The sequence below is a fragment of the Ictalurus furcatus genome, chromosome 28, assembly GCF_023375685.1.
Source record: "Ictalurus furcatus strain D&B chromosome 28, Billie_1.0, whole genome shotgun sequence".
In the NCBI taxonomy this organism is placed as follows: domain Eukaryota; kingdom Metazoa; phylum Chordata; class Actinopteri; order Siluriformes; family Ictaluridae; genus Ictalurus; species Ictalurus furcatus.
Window position 1 is genome coordinate 15,932,698 of NC_071282.1, and position 23,963 is coordinate 15,956,660.

Sequence of the window (23,963 nt, forward strand, 5' to 3'; positions counted from 1 at the left end):
TACATTTTAAAAGGATGGGGGGGGGATGTGTGGTCATAGTTATATAATTCTGCATTTATTTTTGTGTCAGTAAGATTTGAAACTGCTGATCATTTCTATAAAGTGGCAGATATTACTCAGACAATCATGATGGTCTTAGCTACACTCTTGTTTTATATATGTGCGTATATCTATCATTTTGATCTAGACCTATCATAAAATATTACATTTAAGGTCTATTTTATCTTCTCATGGTATCAGCCGACATACTGTGCCTTTAACCTGTACGAGCACCTTTATGAACATGTATCTAATCTAAACTGATCTGGTCTAGTATAATCTAATCATACCTATTAATTTATAGTTTATAGCTCTCCTGTCAAGCAACACAGCAATTGCTTCGAAATTATTCACAGACTACACAATATGTAATATAATAGAAGACAGAAAGCTGGCTGTTATGTTATGTATTGAGAGGGACTGTGCTATTTATTAGCTGACTGAGCTGCTGTACTGTGCAGATCCATCCCAGTGCCAATATAATTTCATAAATGTTGTTGTTTACCCTCCAGCACTGTAGGAGGACATCTGGTTTCTAGCAATCTGCAGTTCATCAGATACACAACGAAGGACGTCAGCACTTCTCTTATATAAATAAAGACTTATTACAAGTACAAGAGAGGCTGGTGAAGGAATGGCTGTTTATTGCTGCTATAAAGTAAGTGATAACAAACACTGACTTGTTTTTCACGGGCGTTCCACAACATTAAACATAACCATAAATAGATATGTTGTTTATTAATGCAATAGAAAAATGCGATTGCTGTGTTAAGACAGGAATAAAACACTTCAGAACATGCTGTTATAAGAAAGTAATCAACTTCAGGGTGGTAACAGTAACTCAGTAACTCAGTAACAGTGCTTTGCATATGGTTGCATCACACCACCTTGTCGCTGATTATTTTCCTTTAATAGCATGTCCTATTGGTTTGTTTGTTTGTTTGTTTGTTTGTTTGTCTGTTTGTTTTTGTTGATGTTTTTATTCCTTACATAACAATGTCACATAGCTGGTATTTAAAAGACTGGATGTCACCACAAAAGTGTCATAGAGGGTTCATAGTGGTCCAATATCAGTGTAACAAACTGGTTTGGTCCTGTTTCATTGCATATCTGATCAATTATGATCATGTTTTATGGCTTATAATGTGTTTCCCTGCCTCCTTTTTTTAACTTCTCAGCATTGTTTCAGACATTTAGTGTTCATTTGTATACTGCTTAAACCTTACATAGGTGTTAAATCAACAACACCGCCATTTTGTTGCTGAGTAACTGAACACTTATCAATTTTATTCTGACTACAGACAGACTAAACCCAGGAAATACTATAATAATCTCCCTCGCCCTCTTGTGGTAAAAACCAGTAAAAAAAAAAAAAAAGAAAAAAAAAGAAAAAAAAATCCTAATTTTTTCAGTTCAGTGTGTTTTTCTGAAATTGATCCTCCAGACCTGATTTTTATTTATTTAATTTTTTGCTGATGTTGTTTAGAAAACATTAGCTTTTTTTTTTTAAGCTAAAACTATACCTGATGTAAAATACAAGAACTGAAACCAATCTGTAAAGACACCATATCAAAAAAAAGACATGGAAATGCATGATCTTCAAATTCCTTCTTCTGTAGATCTCATATTGAGGATCTATTTCATAACAGATTTAAATATTACACTCTAAAGACCTCAACAATATTCGAGGTAACTATGTACCTGCATCTACACTAAAGTCAATTTGCGTTTTATTAAGCGAACACTATATGAAAATGATTGTACATAAACCTATGCATATATGTATATGAGTAAACGTTAAAATAATGCCCGAATAGATCCTAATATGGATAAAAGTGAAACAAAATGCTAGTCAGTCAACTACGTTCTTAAATATAAAGGTTCCAATTAGAACCAAAAAAGGTTTTTCAGCCTGATGCCACATTAGAACCCTTTGAAGCTGCACAAAGAACCTTTTACTCTCAAGTTCTTTAGAGAGTAATCTATTTACTGGTGCTTTAAAGAAGAATGGTTCTTCACGGCAGTGCCACACCCTTAGTTATTGCTTTAAGGAACCAAAGTAAGGTTCTTAATAGTGATGCCACGAGAACCTTTTCCAGGCCTATGAAGAACCTTATAGGGTTCACTTTAACCTGTTAAGGGATGATACCTTGAAGAACTAATACACTACTCTAAAAACTTATAATGAATCATGGAAAACCAAAGAACCATAGAGCGAAACTCAAGAACCCTATACAATGAAAAATGGCTCTTGACAGAAAGGTTCTTTGACTGGTTTATGGTGCTGTAAAGAACCATTGAAGAACCTTTGTTTTTAAGAGTGTCTCCTACCTTGATTCTCTATGTGAGAATTTTCTTTCTTTTTTTTTTATATTCATAACTTCTTTTCCTGTTGTTGGGAGAGTGCAAAATTTCGCATTGAAAAATGATTTTTTATTTAAATGCATCTCGATATCATTTATTTTAAGCTATTGTATTCGGGTTGCAGGAGCTTTTGTTATTACTTGTTACTTATGTAGGCTATGTATTCATTTCAAATTATTCCATTAATACATATATACTGTACATTCATACACCTTGCACATTCACGCAATTATTCAAATTATCAGCCAATCATGTGGCAGCAGATCAAGAACCATGCAGATAAGAGTCGAGAGCTTCAGTGTAATGTGTAACCTCAAACATCACAATGTTGAGGGAGCTGTGCTGTCAGTGATTTCGAGCCCATGTTGCATGGTTGTTGTTACCCGACAGGATGAAGTGAATATTTCAGAAAGTCCTGGGATTTTCATGCGGAACAGTTTCTTTACACAGAATGGTGTGAAAAACAAAAAACATCCAGTGAGTGACAGGTCTATGGGCCGGTTGATGAGAATGGCTAGACTGCTTCAAGCTGATGTGAAGGCTATACAGTGACGCTGTAATAATCACTCTTTACAAACGTGGTGAGCTGAATAGCATCTCAGAACACACAGTAAGTCGATTATGAAGACCACATTGGTTTCCACACCTATCAAGAACAGAAATTTGAGGTTGCTATTATTATTATTATTATTATTATTATTATTATTATTATTATTATTATTTACTATCCATCAAGATCTTTTTTGAGTGTTTCCATCTCAACATCTATAGCCTTACTCATCATATAAACACTAAGCACATAAAATAAGATTATATAATCTAAAAGATAAATAAATAAAGATATATATATATATATATTGTTGTGGGTTAGTCTGATGTGGGTTCTGTTGCTTGCTTATCCCCTCCAACCCCCCCCACCCCACACACACCCCCTCCCAACGCAAAGCTTACTCCAGCAGTGGCGGTTCTGCTCTGTAGTTATTCTTTCTTAGATGCAACACATCTTGTGCGTCAAAGTGCACGTCATCCCCCGGTAATGGCTGTCAGTGGATTGGGCTTTTGTTGAAGGCCCGCGACACGCCACGCTCGCGCTTGTAGCACGAATTGGCCAAAAACTAATTAGGGGTGAAGCAATAAAGTAATCTTAAAATGAAAATAGTATCATGGTTTAAAAAAAGAAAAGTGGCATGGTGCATATTTCATGATGGCTATATATATATATATATATATATATATATATATATATATATATATATATATATATATGATGTAAATATAATATTCCTGTAAATACTAGGGGTAATGCGTTTGTCTTGTCCTAATCAACTGCCCCGCGCAGGTACTCTGCCTCCCACACACACACGCACACACACATACACACACACACACACACTCGCACACATGCCTTCTGTGCCACGGCGCTGGATCAGGCGCCATAACCCCCTGGACAGTGCCTGCGGTGCCACGTTATACCCACGCAGCGTTTTTCTGGAGACGTGGATAGCGGATGGTGGATGGTGGAGCATCGCCTGCGTGGACGCGCAGCATCATCGCACTGGCATCACCCTCCTCCTCCTCCTCCTTCAGAGCACGAGCTTTGTCCGCTCATAATGATCAACTCAGTATAGGCTACATGTGTATTATGAGCAAAGGTTATTATCTACTGTCTTTTTTTTTTTTTTTGCCAAATCAAAGGGTCAAACGTTTTACCTCCTAGCCTTACTGAGGGGGGGATAAACGGCAGGAGGCGGGATTGTAGTGCCGTCAGCCAAGCGCTTTTGGATAGCCGTACTATTGGTCGGAACCAATCCGGTTGCGCTCCGCTCTGCTCACTTCCACACTGAAATCGTGGCAGACGGGGGTTTTTTTTGTTTTGTTTTGTTTTGTTTTGTTTTTTCCTTTCAACATCATCACCTAGAATCTGCACTGCCATACGGAAACTGACAGCGAGTACAATATTATCTTGGCACCGTGGATCGACACATGATGGTGTGATCCGCACCATTGTGCGCAGACAGCAGAAGGCCACTCCATGACAGCAGTCTCGCCTCGCCGTCTTTGCGCATCAGCCTGCGTTATGCTTTAAGGAATGATTAAAAGTGCCGCTTGAAAAAAGAAGACAGAGAAGAAGAAGAAGATATTTCGGTCCCGTCCCCCGCTCCCCCCACCCCCCCTTTCTCTCTCTCTCTCTCTCTCTCTCTCTCTCTCTCTCTCTCTCACACACACACACACACACACACACACACACCGGGGCATTAACACTGGAACTGGTCGCAGGGTTTACCGGAATGGCTCGCTGGGGATTTTATGGCATTTTGATGGGGCTCCTGAAGCTCGGCTCTTCTTGTCCTACATCTTGTTCCTGTAACACCTCGAGGATCGCGTGCATCTCTGAGGATCCAGGAATCGAGGATATTCCTCTCTTGGTGCCCGAGACTGACATGGAAAACATCACCGACATGTAAGTATAGCAGCTTGGGCTGTGATTCAGTCCACGAGAGATGAGAGAGATGTGAGAAGACGTGTCGTGCTACTGCTTTAAAAAAAAGGAAAAAAAAAGAGAAGACAACCTGAAATGAATACACAACATGATTGTTTGTGTGTGTGTGTGTGTGTGTGTGTGTGTGTGTGTGTGTAAAATGTGCAGCTTGGATTTTCAGATGTCTAAAATCCTGGATGATGTTCTATGACATCCAGTAACCTTCCCATAGTCTTATGGTTCATATTCATGCTTAATGCAATGCATTTCTCTCTCTTTTTTTGCTTTTCTCTTTTGGGATCCAGGAGGCTTGTGAGTGGATATATTTATTGACAGCAAACGGCAATGATTCTGCAGTGATAGGCCTATACAAAATTTATATAGATATATATCAACATAAAAGTCCGTCTCTGTATGTGTGTGTGTGTGAGTGTGTGTGTATTTGTGTGTGTGTGTGTGTGTGTGGGTGTGTATGTGTGTGTGAGTGTGTGTGTGTGTGTGTGTCTGTGTGCGCGCGCGAGCGCGAGCTTAAAGCGTATGTGTTGCGCGGGAGTGTGTGCGCGCCAGCGGGAACGCGCATCTCCAAGGGGTGGGTGTTATGGTAAATAAAAGTATACGAAATTTGCACTAGAGCAAATCTACACTCACTGGATCTCTCGAGCTTATGTGGTGCTTTTTACAAAATAATAATAGGCCTAACAATAATAATAATAATAATAATAATAATAATAACAAAAAAATCAATACTAATATATAGGCTAATAAATCTATACTGGTTGGAGAATGATAAGGAGTCGACTCAAGAGATGATGATGATGATGATGAAGATGATGATGATGATCATCATCATCGCTGAAAACAGGCCTGTCTGAGATTTAAGATCCATCACGCGCATGAATTCAGAATAAAAATGCATGACTGTAGCCTATGCAATGCAGAAAATAAATAAATAAATAAATAAAAATCACACACGCACACACGCACACGCACGTCTTCACCAAAACATTTCTCAAAGACATTTTCCTCGTCATGATGTGTGTTTCAGTTCAGAGTCCGCAGAGCAATAGGCATCAGCTCCTACACAAATATGTCACTCGGTTGCCACAACAACGGCGCGGCGGAGCGCGTGCGGAGCGATCACGTCGCTTTATCCAAAAGCTCCTATGGCGGAATTTTAACTGCGGAAGCGTCAGAAATTTAAAAACAAAAGGGCGTTGGAGATACCAAAGAAACCCTCTCTGAAATACTTGTACGTTGTCCTTGGTGATACTTTTCCTGGTACCATGAATGGTACATCTTTTTCACCTTTCCTACTGTATGTAAGCCTAACTAATATCTGGAAAAGTGCATAAGGTTCATAGCTTTACTGAGCTTTTTAAAGCTGTGAAATGGGTTGTGTTGCTGCTTCACAGCTCCAGGGTTCATTCCTGAGCTCGCCGTGCCTGTCTGTTTGGAGTTTCTCAGGATGTTCTCCAGAGAGCATGTTCTCTGGGTTCTCACAAAAATATGCCAGTAGGTGGTTAAATATATGAGTGTGTACATGCACGGTACTCTGAGATAGTGTGTTCCCACCTCATGCCCAGAGTTCCTGGAACTGGCTCTGGCCCCACTGTGACCCTGAGAAAGGATAAAATAGTTACTGAAAGTAACTGAGTGAGTTAGGTATACAGTCATGTGAAAAAATGAGTACACCCCATGGAAACTGTTGGCTTTTTTGACATATTTAGACGAGCAAACATTTGATCATATTTAACAAAGATTTTTTTTTTTTTTTTGATAAACCTGTGTTTTGATCTCTATGAGAGCATGAGAGAATTTTTGTGATTTTTTGGAACAAAAGATCAAAAGGTTAAACAATAAAGACGATTTTTTCCCCACAGTCTTCTTTGCTCGTATTTAGCAAGGGTGCCAATAATAGTGGAGGGCACTGTACTTGTTTTAGTTGATCAAGAACTTCTTAATGCAGTGATTAGATGGTCAGGTGGGCACGATTATGGTTGGAGCTAAAGTCTTCAGGAAGGTAGATCTCCAGGAACGGGGTTGGTGACCACTAATCTACACCTATCTGTTTGGTTCTCAAAGTGTGTGTCCATGATTTAAAAATAATAATAATAATAATTAGTTACAGCCGTAAAAATCACAACCAATATTATCACAAATATTAGTTATTACTTATTCACCAGTTTAACAGGTCACTTGAATCGTAAGAATTTACTCAATGAACGAGTCAGCCTACAAATAACGTCAACCTGAGTCCAATGTGTCTGTTGGTGGTTCAAGTTGAAAGCTCTCTGTCTGTAATAAATAGACAAAATATTCTTGTACACATGTAAATAAAATCCATGAAATGAAATATGTACTGATGGGACCTGTGGAATTTATTTCCAGTGGCTGAAAAACATTTATAGCTCATAGAAATCATATAAATGATGCCCTATCAAAATCAGCAATCATGGAACTGATTCTTTTCGTTTCCAGGTATATCGCGAATCAAAATGGACTATTTGAACTCAACGAGGACTGCATGAAGTTTTACACAAATCTCAGGAATTTGTGAGTATTTGTCATGTGTATGGAATTGTTAGCAAAACTGAGCAAAGAATTTTAACCCTTTTATACCACAATGATTTACCAGTACAATTTTCTATTGATTAAAGAATGACAGGTCGTGCTTTTTATCCATTCATAGTTACATTTAACGTTGTGGAACGTCCACAACACAACTTCCTGTTATCACTTAGCTTATAGCAGCTATAACAGGCATTCCCTTACTGGCATCTCTTTTGTTTTCTCTTTTGAAATGAATAAGACAAGAAGTGCAGCTTCTTATGTTCATGAGTAACTGGAAAATGTCAACTCAGAAAACTTTTAAGTTAATGGAGACCGCTTAGAAAAATATAAATACATATAACTGTCTAATTTCATACATTTCCCTACACAGAAAACTTCACCATATCAACAATTACACGTTTAAAAAAATGTCATTGTTACTCAAGAAACAATAATGTACTAGAACGAGCACAGTGATATAAACTTGTGATCTTGCAGCTGCACTGTACCGACAACACCTTCTAACCAATCAGAATCGAGCACTCAACAGTGTTGTGATCAAATATTCTTTAAAACATGCCATAGAGATCGATTTGTACTGGTTTTATGATTTTTTTTTTTTTGATGAATTCTTTTGATGAATCTTAACAAAGACCAACATCCTGAAGCATAATTTCGTACTTTAGAAACTTATTTCTTTCTTAGTATGTGCAGTATATTTACTGTAAGCGTTATGCTTTTGTTACATTTCTGTAAATTAAGCAACTTGTGGATTGCAAAAAGACACATTTCATCTTTAATAATTAATCTGAGAACAACTGGTTATTTGCAGACTCGTTAAAGAAATTCTGGAGTAAATTTAAAGGTTATCGGCTTCCTAGAGGGGCTCTGATAAGGTTATACGTAGAACCTTTAAGGGTTCCTTCAGAGGGACACCTAAAGAACCTTTTACAAATAATCTTTATATATAGTTGAGGTCATAAATTTACATAAACCTTGCGGAATCTGCAAAATGTTAATAATTAAAAAAAAAAAAAATAGAGCTGAATTTATACAAATGAACCAGTTCAAAAGTTCACACACGCTCGATTCTTAATCCCGTGTGTCGTTACCTGGATGATCAGCGACTGTTTATATGTTCTGTGAGAGTTGTTCATGAGTCCCTTGTTTGTCCTGAGCAGTTAAACTGCCCACTGTTCTTCAAAAAAATCCTCCAGGTCCGGCACATTCTTTACTTTTCCAGCATCTTCTACATATTTGACTCCTTTCCAACAGCGACTATATGATGTTCAGATCCATCTTTTCACACTGAGGACGACCGAGGGACTCGTACACGACTATTACAAAAGGTGCAAACATTCACTGATGCTCAAGAAGGCGACATGATACATTAACAGCTGGGGGAGGGGGGTTCTGCGGGGGGGGGGGTTAAACTTTTTAACAGGATGCTAAATAAAAAAAATAAGATATTCAAACAAAATAATAACTATCATCCTGTGCAAAAGATTTTTTTCCCCTTTTCCTAGTGATTATGGATTATGACCCCCTTCTGAGAGTGTTTGAAAAAAGTAAGATGAATTAGGGAGTAGATGTGAACTTCAAGGGAGGAATATGGAGAAAACGGAAAATTCCTAACATACTAAAGGACAGTTCAAATCCCAGAAAGAACAGATTCTTTTAAGAAAATGGGGAAGTGAAATTAATTATCTCAAGGTGTTGTATATTTTGGGGAAAAAAGTAACGACTATTTATAGGGTTACTTCCCTATTTAGAGAATTGGCCCACAGAGCAAAGGCAAGAGGTCCTGAAAGTGCCATGGTATGAAACTTTATGAGAAATACCAAGAATTATGGTATAAGATAAGATGAGGATATGTGATACGAAGAAGATGATGGTTAGGAAGATAGGAGGTGGCAGTTATGTTAAAATATGATCATCAATGTACTCTGTCATCAAATAGGATGTTGATTTCTTTGTCTTTTACTAAATGAATAAGAATAATAATGAAATGAATCATTCGTGAATGTAACCGCGGGAACGGTGGCTTAGTGGTTAGCACGTTTGTCTCTTTCCCAGTGCTTCGGGGGTTTCCTCCGGGTACTCCGGTTTCCTCCCCAAGTCCAAAGACATGCGTTGTAGGCTGATTGGCATCTCTAAATAATCCCTAGTGCGTGAATGGGTGTGTGAGTATGTTTGTGATTGTACCCCGTCCATGGTGCCCCGAGTCCCCTGTGATAGGCTCCCAGACCCTGTGTAGGATAAGCGGTACAGAAAATGGATGGATGGATGAATGTAACCATATACAGTATAACTCCAGTCTTCAGTCTCAACCCGTGTAGCACTCTGAATAAGGTACCTAAGGTATGCTTGGTAAGGTAGGATAGCTACCCTCGTGAGTGTGTGAGCAAATGCTGATGGAATAAAATATTTACTACCAACATATTCAAGTGTCGGTAGTGATTTCTCATTTTGCAGGTGAATTTCCACGCTGTAACCATGATACTAATATTGATATTAATGTGTTTAATACAGAACAATAATCAACACTCAGCTGAAGACTGTATCTACAACAGCCTTCGTCTACAATTCCAAACTTCAGTATTTGTAAGTATATTTTTCCACTGTAGCCATTTTTTTTTTAAAGTCAAGTTGAACAAGGTACATTGGGTTTTAATCTCAATTTCTCTTGATGCTGTAGAAGAGAACGATGCTGCTATACATTGCCATTCCTTTATTGCTGATCTTTCACAGCAGTAGAACTGTTCTGTATGCAGTGTGCTGTAAGCTTTCATTCTGACTTGTAGGAATCTCAGAGACAACAGACTGTCAACGCTGTCATGGACGGCGATTCGTAATTCCAACATGTCAACTCTGTAAGTGTGTCACTGCACCAGAGCGAGCGTATTATATGGACACACCCACTCATAACACCCCTGTGAATGGGCGTGCTTTGTAAAAAAAAAATACTGCCACTGAACTTTACATCTTCTTGTTTTTAATATGTGAATAATGGGTTGATTGGCGCGTCTGTGCCGTACAGGCTGCTGGCTGGGAATCCGCTGAAGTGTACATGTGAGAACATGTGGATCAAGTCGTGGTTGGATTTGAGTGAGCGAGATCAACTCCAGTGTCGGCAGGAAAGCGGGAGACTGAGGACCCTCTCCAATATCACTGTCCCTTCATGCGGTAAACCAGTGACTCCACTCACATTTTAACGGAACGACTACGGAGAAAGCTCTAGCTTAAGTTTACTAAATTCAGTGAGAGTGTAATCAGTCAATTAAAGGTGCAATAGGTCGATTTTTTGTTTGTTTGTTTCTTCCTAGTACAAATAACATGGAAAAATATGTAGAAATGCTTAAAAGAAAGAATGGTTTATGACATAGTTTGGAAAACTGCCTTCGGGTTTGTTTTTATTTGGATGTGCCTCTTGTCAGTCATTTTCCCCAATGCCCCTTCAATCTGCCCCATCTCAGTGTTAAATCAGCAAGCTTCCAGTGCGGCCAGGTATCCTCTCACTTTGTGCTTCGAAAATAATTAACAAAAAGAAACAGATCCAAAATAATCAGTGGTCTTGCTTTTCCGAGATGGATTCGTTTATTACTGGTGACGGGGATGAAGCTGGATGCAAAATTTACAGACGCTGCTCAGTAAACGATATAAGGGAAATCTGTATAAAGCTTTGAATACCATTTTTCGTTTAAGTAGATACTGTTTATTTTCGATTAGAAAGAAAAAAAAAGGACAGCCACTGCACACTTGAACTCCTCAATGCATGTTCACGGAGTTGTAATCTGCCCTTCAGGCAGTTGAAAGGCTCAAGGAATGAATAAAATTCATTCCAAATGTATTCATCTCCACCTATTTAACCTTTCGAGACCTAATCTTGACAAATTTTGACAAATCGTATACCTAATGCAGATTTAACTGTAATGTACTACTTTGGCCTAGCTGGAGAGAATCCTAAAGGTCATCAAAAATACATTTATATTTCTCACTTTCTAGAGTTTCCACAGGTAGAGGTTGTCCCTCCTGTCGTTAGCCAGATGGCAGGAAGTGATGCAATAGTGATGTGTAGCGCTTCCGGATCTCCTGCTCCTATGCTTTTCTGGAATTTGAACACCACTGAACAGCCGCTACTTTCAACCAACCATGAGGTAAACACACATTTCCAAGCTATTAACGGTCTTTAAATCACAGCGCTGCTGAATTCTCAAATCTGATTGGTCAGAAGGTGCTGGCGCTTGTTCTAAGACGTTATTGTTTCTATGTTAACAACTCATTCGCAGAGGCATGTACGGCGGATGCTTCGCATAATCCAAGATGAATAATAAATGGATTTAAAATGGCGTTGTTATCGAACGAAGGAAAACGGTGACGTTTTTTGTAAGGAGACGTCTATTTAACAATTATGGAAGGAGTCTCCAGCGTCAGCGCTTTGTAACCGTCTGTAGGTTTCGAGAAAAGGGAAAGCCTTCGTTAAAAAAAACAGAAACAGACTTCAGTCTTTGTGGTGACAAGCTGTGTGTTTTAGTCTTAATAACTTCAAGACACAGAAACAAGCGAGGATAGTGAGGGAATGGCTGTTTATAGCTGCAGTAACATAAGCGATAACGAGAACTAGCTTAACGTTGTAATCGCTAATTTAACAGCAACGTGCTGTTATTGGGAAATAATCAACTTCAGGGTGATAACGTTAACTCCACACTAACAAATCGTTAGTTATTTTCCAATAATAGCCTTCCACCAAGTTTTTTTTATTCCTTACCGTCCGTCACTATTGCCAAGTTGTACACACTTTTCCTGGTAGAAGAGTTTATAAAGACCTCTGCATGTTGACCACATCAAAATGTATTGGATTGTAGTTATAAGCTTCATAAAACCTGAAATGCCCAGTGTATAACCACAGAACCCTCACGTGAGTCCTAACCACTCTGTACAAAGCACCAATGGTACATTAAGAAAGAGCACTTAAACACTTAATTGCCATTATGTCCAGTAATGGACCTGTTCATCCCGATAAGAAGCTCGGACCGTGGGAACCTGGCTCTAACTCCTGAAAGCCCCATGTTTTCCATTAATATTTAATGTCACCGCTAGAATATTTACAACAAAGTGTCTCTTGTGCCTGCTTGGAAACATCATCCAGTGAGATACAGATTCCTATGTAGCATTGCCGTTAGTTACAGTCACAACTTTCGGACAACGCTTATAACTTTACCGTCTTTGTAATCACTGTGTTTAAAAAATGCGTCATTTTATATATTCTCTGAAATAAAAAGGGAAGGTTCTTTGGATAATAAAGGGTTCTTAGCTTCCTAAAGGGACTCCCTTTCTGAGGGAAAAGCTGATGCAATTGAATTGAAAGCAATTTCATTCTGAGGGAAAACACTTGAGCGTTGACCTTTTTTTACCTGAAAGAAATAGTCAGTATAACAGTGAACTGACTGGTATACCAATCCATTATACACTCTATATAACTGTATTAAAAAAAGAAAGAGGCTGGTGAGGGAATGACTGTAACGAGTTTATAGCTGCTATAACGTAAGTGATAACAGGAACTAGCTTGTCTCGTGGATATTCCTAAACATTTCTAGACATACAGTGTAAAGTAACTATAAACGTTTAATATTTGTAGTTAGCCTGGCTTAGTGGTTAGCACGTTCGCCTCACACCTCCAGGGTCGGGGGTTGGATTCCCACCGTGGCCCTGTGTGTGCGGAGTTTGCATGTTCTCCCCGTGCTGCGGGGGTTTCCTCCGGGTACTCCGGTTTCTTCCCCCAGTCCAAAGACATGCATGGTAGGCTGATTGGCGAGTACAAAGTGTCCGTAGTGTATGAACGGTGTGTGAACGTGTAAGTGATTGTACCCTGCGATGGATTGGCACCCTGTCCAGGGTGTACCCCGCCTTGTGCCCGCTGCACCCTGGGATAGGCTCCAGGTTTGCCCGTGACCGGTATAGAAGATGGATGGATGGAATGGATGGAATCTTCCAGCCAAATCCACTTTAGGGTGATAACAGTAACTCTGCTTTGCATCACACCACCCTGTCATGGATTATTTTCCTATTAGAGCGTGCCCTCACTTATAATTTAGTTACAGTTTTTTCCATTCGAAAATTGTGTGGCTCGTCTTCAGTCCTAACACTCATCATATTAGGGGGTATGGTGGCTTAGTGGTTAGCATGTTTGCCTCGCACCTCCAGGGTTAGGGGTTTGATTCCCACCTGCGCCCTGTTCTCCGTGTGTTTCAGGGGTTAACTCCGGGTACCCCAGTCCAAAGACATGCATTAACACTGCTATGGGTTGGCACCCTGTCCAGGGTGCCTTGTGCCCGAGCCTTCTGGGATAGGCTCGCGCTGAGCCCGTGTTGGCTAAGCAGTACAGAAAATGGATGGATGGATGGTTTTGCTTCCTAAAGGGGTTGTACTTGGAACCCTCTTCTAACAGTGAAAGTGCAACTTTAAACATTGTGCAGAATCTTGAACTTTTCTGGATAAACATCTTTAATGTGTATCGAACTGTTACAGTATGGTCCAAAATCTCGCATTTTTCCCCTCATCCAGGTGAACACAGTTGACCTGCAGTCTATGTTGTCGCTGAGGAACCTCTCCCACAGCGACAATGGCCGAGAGATCACTTGCAGCGCTGAGAATATTGTGGGTCAGACTGAAGCCTCTGTCGTCCTCAATATACTCTGTAAGCACTCAGTTCTTTGTCTGTGTGTACGTGTGTGTGTGTGAGAGAGAATATGTGATGAACTACTTTTCTGCCATTTATTGCACTGGGTATGTCTTTAACTGTGTGTGTTAAAACGAGCAATTTTGTTGCACACTAGAGGGCTCGTATGCAGTTTCTTTTCTAAACCACCAGACCTATAATTAGTTGTGTTGAAAATGAGTCCTTTGAGACTCCACTGATGGGCTTCTTTCTAGCATTAACTAAAGGCAAATGTAAGTAATGCACCACCGGTGTTATTGCCAGTATTTTTTACTCAGTACGTCCCAATGTTATCTAAAGTGCAGTTTATTTTCTGCTTGTTTGCTGGTTTATTTTTGGTCTTACTGCCCCTTATGCTCCAGCAAGCCTTTTCATTTCTTATTGTTCTGTTCAATTCCTCCTCCTAGTATCCCCTCTGTACTTTTCCCTTTCGTCACGCTCTTCCAAACCGAACTGCTTCTAAATCTCGCCACACTCCAACTTCACCCCTTTGGTTTGTCTCCTGCCATGACCCGTGGTCACACTTCCTCTCCTCTCGTTTTCTTTCCCTTCCTTCTCTACCTCATCTTGCCTTTCACACCCATTCCCGGGCTCAGTCTCTCCGATTATCCTGGACCTGGACACGCCCGTGCGCAAACAGGATTGGTGCATCCCATTCAGTGTGACAGGGAACCCCAAACCTGAGCTGCTGTGGTACCATCAGGGCCAACCCCTGGAGGAGCAGGATTACATCAAGACTCAGATCCACGAGGTGATGGAGAGTGAGTACCATGGCTGTCTGGAGCTTGATATCCCCACGCACATTCACAATGGTGTCTACACGCTAGTGGCCACCAACGAGTATGGCAAGGACCAGAGGAACGTCACCGCGCACTTCATGTTGATCCCTGAAGTGGACCAGTCAGGGGCAGGTGGGTGCACCTTCACGCAGACATGAAGATTGTTTTAATCTCGCATATTGATACATGCTAAATTAATTGTAACCATGTGCTTGCATCTGCTTTACAGGGTTCTACTATGGTAAGTCACTCTACCAAAGTAAACATGACTATCATTTTTTTTGTAATCTGTAATCTGTGTAAATTTCGTTTAATTTCTGAATGTTGGATCAATGGGGGCACGGTGGCTTAGTAGTTAGCACGTTCGCCCCACACCTCCGGGTTTGGGGGTTCGAATCCCTCCTTCACCCTTGTGCATGGAGTTTGCATGTTCTCCCTGTGCTATGGGGGTTTTCTCTGGGTACTCTGGTTTCCTCCCCTAGTCCAAAGACATACTTTGTAGACTGATTGGCATTTCCAAGTTGTCCATAGTGAAATTGTGCCCTGTGATGGATTGACACCCTGTGCAGGGTGTCCTGCCTTGTGCCCCAAGTTCCCTGGGATAGGCTCCAGGCTCCCCCGTGACCCTGTGTAGGATAAGCATTATGGAAAAGGGATGGATGTTAGATAAACAACACCCTAATTTCTCCATCTGGAGATTAATAATTATCTTATCTTATCTTATCTTATCTTATCTTAAACTGATTTCAGTTTGATGGGCATAAAATTGACCTCTACCCGAGGTTTTCCATCCCAGTCCTGGGTTTCCTCCCTATATGTTAACCTTGATTTTCCCAGTTTTCCTGTGGGGCAGGGGATGAGAGCTGTGTTTAAAAAAAAGGCTCCTATCTCCAATACCACCATATCCTACACCACCCACATGGGCCCTGTTAAAAGACTACCCAAAGAATTTCTTACTCAAAAATGCCAGCTTTAGCACATTTCTAAAGCAATACAGTCAATATTTATTGCCAATTGTGAGATGCCAGTCACAGGGCTCACAATTGCACTAGCGATGTGGTTCTCCACCAGGAGGACTTATAAAGCACTTAAGTGTTCAATCCTCAGTGGTTTATCTGCTCAGGCGATGACTCTGGACTGGAGTTGGAAACTTCTGTTTAACTGTAATGTCTGTAAGGCAAAGCACATTATACTCTGAGCTTGTTGACATTGTACAATGTTGAAATACTGAATGTATCATGGAGTTGTATGTACATTCATGATTTTGATCCATTTCTGTCATATTCTGTTGGTTTTGATGGGGGAATTCTCTGTTTAGACACTACTGATGTTCCAGGTATGTTTGTTTTAATTTTACTCATTGGATTCCTTCTCAATATTCAATTCATCTCGATGAATTTGAGAAAACATACATTATTATTGGTATTTTTTGTTCAGAAATCCCAAGAAGTCAAGAGGGCAAAGTGGCCGTAAGTCTTAACTGCATTTAAATGTTCAGTAAATAAATGCGTGCAGTTAAAAAAACCATTATATTAGAATAAGAACTTCATCTGGTAATTGTAAAGTGAGAACTAATGTCTTGTTACAGTAGAAGGACAACTTGATGTTCCTTTGTATCTGTATTCCAGGTTTATGCTGTGGTGGGGATCGCTGGGGTTGCGCTCACTGGGTGTGTCTTGATGCTGATTTTTCTGAAGTATGGTCGAAGCTCAAAGTTTGGGCTGAAGGGTAAGAATGTGTCACAGCTGCTACAGGGACGATTTTAAATGTAGTCTTAGATTTTAAAAGGACGGGATAATGAACCGGATAAGTTCGTTTAACTCCAAAAATTTGAGGAAACTAATTACCTCAAAAATTTGATAAAAGTTGATAAATCAGTTTCTTTAAGCCAAGTACACTTAAATATAACAAAAATTTAACTCAAACTTTGTCATTTAAAATGAATTTTTGTTATATTTAAGTGTATTTGGTTTTACAGTGTAGCTTAATGCTAGATTAGGTTTCATTTGTGGCCAGAAGACACGCAGTAATTGTGTGAAGTTGCCTGGGAAAAGATATGTGTGTGTTATTTATGTGTAATTTGTATTTTTTTTTTTTTTTTACATTTTCTATGATATATAATTCTGAAAACTACAGGATGTCATGTTTTCTCTCTATCAGCACGCTATGCAACGTGCTTTTGTGCTTGGTCCACCCCATCTCGTCATTGGTTTGTTCCCTATATCTGTTCACCTGTTCCATGTCTTATTCGTTGTGTCCTGCACTTCGGAGTCTTATTTTCTGTTCCACATTTATTTCATTATTCCGTTGTTTGTTTGTTTTTATTGTGGATTATCTTCATTTAATGTCACCATATGTACTGACCCCTGCTTTCGATAATGACTACGATTCTTGGATTCGCCAAAATAAAGCCCATTTGCCTGCCTCATTCACCAGCTTTGAGAAATTTGCATCTTATTTGCATATATCTCGACTAGACGTAAAATTGCGGTCAAAGTTTGGTTACCATCAAAAGTGAAAACAGAGAAAATGACATTTGAGTGTGGCACAGGATCATCACGGATATTTTGACAACCGGTATTTCATTACATGTCATTCACTGCATGTGGAAAGCATACTTAGTTAGCCAGGCTTCTGAGATCTTTATGCGTCTTTTTGCAGGGAGATAATCTAGGTAAGGCGTGGCCAGAATCGAAATCTTATTATTTTTCCTTTTACCAGAATTCAGCCACAAGGACATCTGATGCTTTTTTTTCCCTCCAGACCACCACATATACCGTATATTACTATAATCAAGTCCACCATTTGAAACTGATTATTCAATTCATAATCACTTGTCTGTATTTATTTTTATTATAATCTTGTATTTCTGGCACACTGCTCTCCCTCCTCCACTGCAGGGTCCTCCTCAGTAATCAGTAATGACGACGACTCAGCCAGCCCACTCCACCATGTCTCCAATGGCAACAACACACCGTCGTCCTCCGAGATGGGCCCAGACGCTGTCATCATCGGCATGACCAAGATCCCGGTCATCGAGAACCCACAGTACTTCCGTATTCCTGGCAGTGTGCTGAAATCGGACACTTGTGAGTTGCCATGGCACACCAGATCAAACCTACCACAGCACACACACACACAGATACACTACCTCACTTCACTCACTCCATCCCAACCATCTGAAACTGATTCTAGACGTGGGCTTGCCTTCGCTTGTCGTCATACTAAACTCACCTTCTCTACTGCCATGGCAACAACGTTGAAGTGAATCACTACATGTAGATTTTACAGATATGAGCTCTGTGCTTTCTTTTACATGATTCATTTGCATGGTTGTGCTGTAGGTCTGTCCTGTGATTTGCACTCACTAGCGACCTAATGGCTGATCTGTGATGTTTTTGTTTGTGTTTTTTTTTCTTTTCAGTTGTGCAACATATCAAGCGGCACAACATAGTCCTGAAGAGAGAACTAGGAGAGGGAGCTTTCGGGAAGGTGTTCCTAGCCGAGTGCTACAACTTGTCACCAGACCAGGAGAAGATTTTGGTAGCTGTCAAGGTACGAGGCTCTGAGATCCTTAGCTTTTCAGAAATGCTAGTAGCATTTTTTACAAGGTTTAAAGTTTTCAAAGGATCCATCTAGAGCACCCTAAAAGGTTCCTTGGGTAGTCCTTTTGAGAGAAAGTACTATGTGGAACCCTATGACAGTGTGGTTCTCTTTCACAGAAGATTCTAAGTAGGATCCTGTTAGGAAGTAGTGATTCTTAATTATCCCAAAGAACCCTTTAGGATCCCTTTTTCTAGGTGAAAATGTCGGAAACTGAAAGGTTCTTTGTAGAAGCACAAGATAGGGTTCTAAGTAGAATCCTTTAAGCAGGCAGCGGTCCTTAATTATCCCAAAGAGCCCTTGAGGAACCCTCCTTGCTAAGTGAACATGTTACAGTGAAATTTGTTATAACATTGAAAAAAGAAAAAAAAAAGAAATGGTCAAATCTAGAACCCCTAAAAGTCGTTTGGTTGTTCCACTGGGGGAGCCCTTAAAGGTTCTATGCACCAGAGCGGTTCTCTTTCATGTAGAACCCTTTTAGAATGCAGTAATCCATGATACTATTACAATAAACTTTGTTGTAGCATACATGCTTAGGAAAAAAGTACAATATAGAACATCTTATTATGGGTTAGGGTTAGGTCCAGCATGGGGAACCCTTAAGTGTTCTATATAGAACAAAAAGGTTTCTCTTTCACAAATGGTTCTAAATAGAATCCCTGAAAGGTAAAATATAGAATTATTAAGGATTCTTTGGTTGTCATGCCAGTGGAACCCTAAAGGTTTTAACTTTAAGGGTTCTAAGGGTAGAATCCTGCAACCTAGGGTTCTTAGTAGAGTCCTTTTAGGAAGCCACTGAGCTTTATTATCCAACGGAGCCACTGAGAAACCTTTTCGCTAAGTTAACAATTTACATACAATGTACTGTGTTGTAGATAGAATACGGTCTTAGAAAAAGATCTAATCTAGAACCCTAAAAACGTTGCTCCACTGGGGGAACCATTAAATGTAAAACCTTGCAACAGAGTTTCTCTTTCATATGTTGCAATGAACAGTGTTATAGCGTACATGCATGAAAAAAATTTTAATAAATAAATCTTGAATCCTTATGGGTTCTTCCTGGTTCTCCATGGGAAACCCTTAATGGTTCTAAAGTATATAGTACCCCAAAACATAGGGTTTCTCTTTCACAGAGGGTTCTAAGTAGAATCTTTAAACATCCCAGAGTGACATTGTGTTGTAGTATACACTCGTAGAAAAGAAAAGAAAAAATTCCAAAAGCTGTGCAAACCCCAACGGTTCTAGAGCGTTCTAAGTAGCATAGGAAGAAGCAGTGAGCTTTATTACCCCAAAGAACCATTGAGGAACTAAGTGAACAATTTACAATTAACTGTGATGTAGCATGCACTCTTAGAAAAAGGTCAATCTGATGGAAACCTTAAAGTTCTCTGTAGAACCCTACAACAGAGGGTTTTTCTTTCATAAAGGGGTCTAAATAGAATCCCTTGAAGAACCCTTTGTGCCAAATAAACACGTTACAACAAACCTTGTTGTAGCATATGTTCTTACAAAAAAAAAAAAAGTGAAATCTAAAACCTCTAAAGGTTCTTTGGTTGACCCTTAAAGGTTCCATATAACACCCTACAGCAGAGAGTTTCACTTTCACAGAGTGTTCTTAGGAAGCAGTGATCCGTTATTATCCAAAAGAACCCTTTTTACTAAGGGAATTGTACACACTCTTAGAAAAATGGTAAACTCTTGAACTCTTAAGGGGTTCTTCCACCTCTCAGCTGGGGGAACCATTGAAGGTTTAATAGAGAATGCTAGACCAGTGTGTTTCTTTAAAGAAGCTAGGAAGAACTTTGAAGAACCTTTAAAAACCTTGAGTGTATTTGAGATACTTATTGCCATTAATAGCAGTAATTTCCTCTAATAATAAAAAGGTGTGTGTGTTCTAAGAGTGTACACATCTCACACAGACCCTGAAAGAGGCGAGTGAGAGTGGGCGGGCCGACTTCCACAGAGAGGCGGAGCTTCTGACCAACCTGCAGCACGAGCACATCGTCACGTTTTACGGTGTGTGTGTGGAGAGCGATCCCCTCATCATGGTGTTCGAGTACATGAAGCACGGAGACCTCAACAAGTTCCTCAGGCATGTGTCAGCCCTAGTTCTCGAGCTGGTAGATAAAGCTGGAATTGTTCCACGAAAGAATTCTGTTCTCGGCAGCAAAAATGTTGCGCTGCTGAATCTGAAATAAAGAACTGATTATGGTCATTTTGTTGCCGTGACAACTTAAGCAACTAGAGTTAGTTCGTTGACGGCCAATGAAGTAGGACGCGTATGGGGAGGGGGTTGGGTGGAAATTGTTGAAAAAATATTCTCAAAGCAAAATTATCATCACAGCCGCAGTAAAAGAAATTTCACCAATTTACTGGTATTTGCAAACTTAATCTGAGCTACCGTGCTAACGCTAATGCTAATGCTAATGCTAACACACGCGATAAACAGCCGTTGTTTCAGCTTGCACACAAGTGTTGCTGTGTTTAGACGCTGAAGAATTTACTGGTACGTCTGGATGGTTAAAAACGCTCTCAAGGTCAGAAGTAGAATTTCCAAAAAACTCTACTTCTGATTAGGCAACGATTCGACTCTTAACCTGGTGGGGGGGCATTCACTGGTTCTCTGAACAGCACCGCTAATAGACCTCCAAACAAGCATGTTTGAATATGTTTAGTGGTACATGACTTTTCTTACCGTCTCTCTCTCTCTCTCTCTCTCGGCTGCTCAGGTCTCACGGTCCAGATGCAATTTTAATGGCAGACGGACAGCACAGTTTGATGGTGGAGCTGACTCAGTCGCAGATGCTGCACATTGCTCAGCAGATCGCAGCCGGCATGGTGTATCTGGCCTCGCAGCATTTCGTTCATAGAGATCTGGCCACACGCAACTGCCTGGTGGGGGAGAATCTGCTCGTGAAGATCGGAGACTTCGGCATGTCCAGAGACGTGTACAGCACAGATTACTACAGGGTAAGGAGGCTGAAATATTAAGCATTTAATTAATTATAATGTCTCTGGCGGGGGCTCCAGAGTGGCTTAGTGGGTAGCACGTTTGCCTCACACCTTCACGGTTGGGGGTTCAATTTTTTTTTCTGGACCATTTTTACCTTGTGCATGACTCATCAGCATCAATTAAAAGACACAGTTCTTGCTTTTCCGGAGTCTTCCGTCAAAACGCAACGACGCAGAAAATATGAACCAATAGGACTGTAAACTAGCATGCTCATTTTATAATGACCACTCTTCACAATCCAGGAAGAAAAAAAAAGACTGGATATGTTGGTTTTTTTCACACTATTAATATCATAACATACACCTGTACTCAAAAGTTTTTGAGCCCCCTGTAGTGATTTTTTTGTTGTTGTTGTTCAAACCTCAAGAAGTGAATGCAAATGAAATACTCTAGAATTACTCGAGTTACTAACACTGACTATGTTTACATGCACATCACGTATTCCGAATACGACGTTTATATGCTTACGGGCATCCGAATATTCCTGTATACCTGGCTGATGCAAGTTGCCATTCCTAAATACCTAGCCTACAGCTAAGCATCTGTTAGCACCCACAATTCCTTGCAGACTGAGCATGTGCATATATCTCCTTTCAGTGGCTTTTCCGAATAAGGTGCAACATGCGACACATTTCCGATTAATACGGGCATATTCCAAGCTGAATCGGGCAACCGGATTACGGTGTTTACACGACTCAGTACTAATTAGAATACTGCCAAATCCGGATTGATATCGGAATATTGATGCGTATGTAAACGTAGTCATTGTCTAATATCAGCTGTAAGATAAATCATGGTTTATAGTAAATTACTATAATGTACAGCGACTGGTTCTATCAGAGAAGTGCACTTTAATAAAGCGCTCATTTAGAGTCTCGTTACAGTCTGAGCGTGGACAATGAAGGAGTACTTAAGTACAAAGATTTTTATTTCTTTATTTTTGGAACAGTTGTTTCATTTAATTGCCAATAGTGGGTAAACTGTAATAAAAACATACCAAAAAAAAAACACTCCATGTGTTAACACATTTGTTAACACACTTCAAGTAGGAAACATTTTAAACTGGAAAACACTAGAAGCTCTACAATTAATTCATCAGTTAGTCAATTATAAACTTAGTCTTTGTTAGCAATTTTCTGCTTTGTTTGTTGTTTTTTTTGAACAGGAAAGGCTGTTTATTAGATTGATGAAATATATGACTCTAAAGCAGATTATTAGTTCTGATGAAATATGAATGTGCGATAAAAAAAGAACAATCTCCTCCTGTGGTTAGTTGTTCCAAAAAAAGCTCGGACCATCTGACACTGAAGGGCTCTCCCAAATCTGCCCCATGCTAACACTGCCAAGATCACACTGTGAGTGAGTGTGTGTGTGTGTGTGTGTGTGTGTGTGTGTGAGCTCTTAGACTACTAGATCCCTCTCCTGTAATATACCAGACACTGAAACAACAGATAGACACGAGAGATGAATTGTCCCGTTTTAACAAGCTCTAGCATATAATCCGAATGCTACGGTTTAATAACCCGATCCCGTGTGCGTGCTCAGGTGGGTGGTCACACCATGCTGCCCATCCGCTGGATGCCTCCCGAGAGCATCATGTACCGGAGGTTCACCACGGAGAGTGACGTGTGGAGTTTGGGCGTGGTCCTGTGGGAGATCTTCACCTACGGCAAGCAGCCCTGGTACCAGCTCTCCAATAACGAGGTCAGTCTGAGGGTCTGGATTAACTGATGATGCTGTGAAGCTCACACCAGCATTCCTATGGCTTAAAATAAACCAATAACAATTTAGAAAAATTCCGAAAGCCGGGGCAGACACCTTTTCCGGGTCCCTGGCGTGGTGAGAGTACTCACGTGTGACTGTATTATTATACTGTAAAAAAAAAATATTGCTCATTCTGAAATGATGGTTAATTATTCTCATCGCTAGATTCTCAGATGTTCATTCGTCAGAGAATTGCTGATAAGATAATGAGAAAGCACTGATCTTTTGCGTAATCAGTTTGTCAGTCACCTGATTGCAGGGGTGGTCCAGATGTGGGGTTGAGAGGATGGATTGTGGCGGGGGGGGACTAGCCTATGCTAATTCCCAGACCAGGGTGACTGAAAAAATGAGCTAACACAAGGCTTTTTAAAATTTTCTATCAAATTTACCAAACTAGAAACCTTATTGACGAGTGGAGCCTCTGACTGGGCGGCAGGGATGTTGTTATTATATCTGCTGAGTCAGTGATGCTTCTCAGATTAGCCAGTTGCTAGCTCTATTTTTACCTTTGTTTATATTTATATATATATATAGTCTTTAATTTGGGAACAGTAGTGAGTATGGAGTTCTTGTGGAAAGATTACCAGATCTTAAGTTTTCTTATTTCCTGTATTCCTTGTTTAGTGGTTTTGGCATTATAGTAATACTGAAATC

The 23,963-nt window shown here is 40.1% G+C and overlaps 1 protein-coding gene across 1 annotated transcript in view; it reads left to right on the top strand.

Moving 5' to 3' along the window:
• The first annotated feature begins 3,804 nt into the window (after positions 1-3,804).
• Positions 3,805-23,963, top strand: part of ntrk2b (neurotrophic tyrosine kinase, receptor, type 2b) — a 22,731-nt gene continuing 2,572 nt past the window's right edge. Inside the window, exons 1-18 of the mRNA XM_053617621.1 lie at positions 3,805-3,961; positions 4,504-4,864; positions 7,361-7,435; positions 9,965-10,036; positions 10,237-10,305; positions 10,473-10,618; positions 11,438-11,589; positions 13,997-14,129; positions 14,747-15,067; positions 15,159-15,170; positions 16,248-16,265; positions 16,367-16,398; positions 16,558-16,657; positions 17,830-18,018; positions 18,354-18,484; positions 20,452-20,624; positions 21,262-21,502; positions 23,091-23,249. Of these exons, the coding sequence (XP_053473596.1) occupies positions 3,805-3,961; positions 4,504-4,864; positions 7,361-7,435; positions 9,965-10,036; positions 10,237-10,305; positions 10,473-10,618; positions 11,438-11,589; positions 13,997-14,129; positions 14,747-15,067; positions 15,159-15,170; positions 16,248-16,265; positions 16,367-16,398; positions 16,558-16,657; positions 17,830-18,018; positions 18,354-18,484; positions 20,452-20,624; positions 21,262-21,502; positions 23,091-23,249 (2,541 nt within the window). The remainder of the gene's footprint in view (positions 3,962-4,503; positions 4,865-7,360; positions 7,436-9,964; positions 10,037-10,236; positions 10,306-10,472; positions 10,619-11,437; positions 11,590-13,996; positions 14,130-14,746; positions 15,068-15,158; positions 15,171-16,247; positions 16,266-16,366; positions 16,399-16,557; positions 16,658-17,829; positions 18,019-18,353; positions 18,485-20,451; positions 20,625-21,261; positions 21,503-23,090; positions 23,250-23,963) is intronic.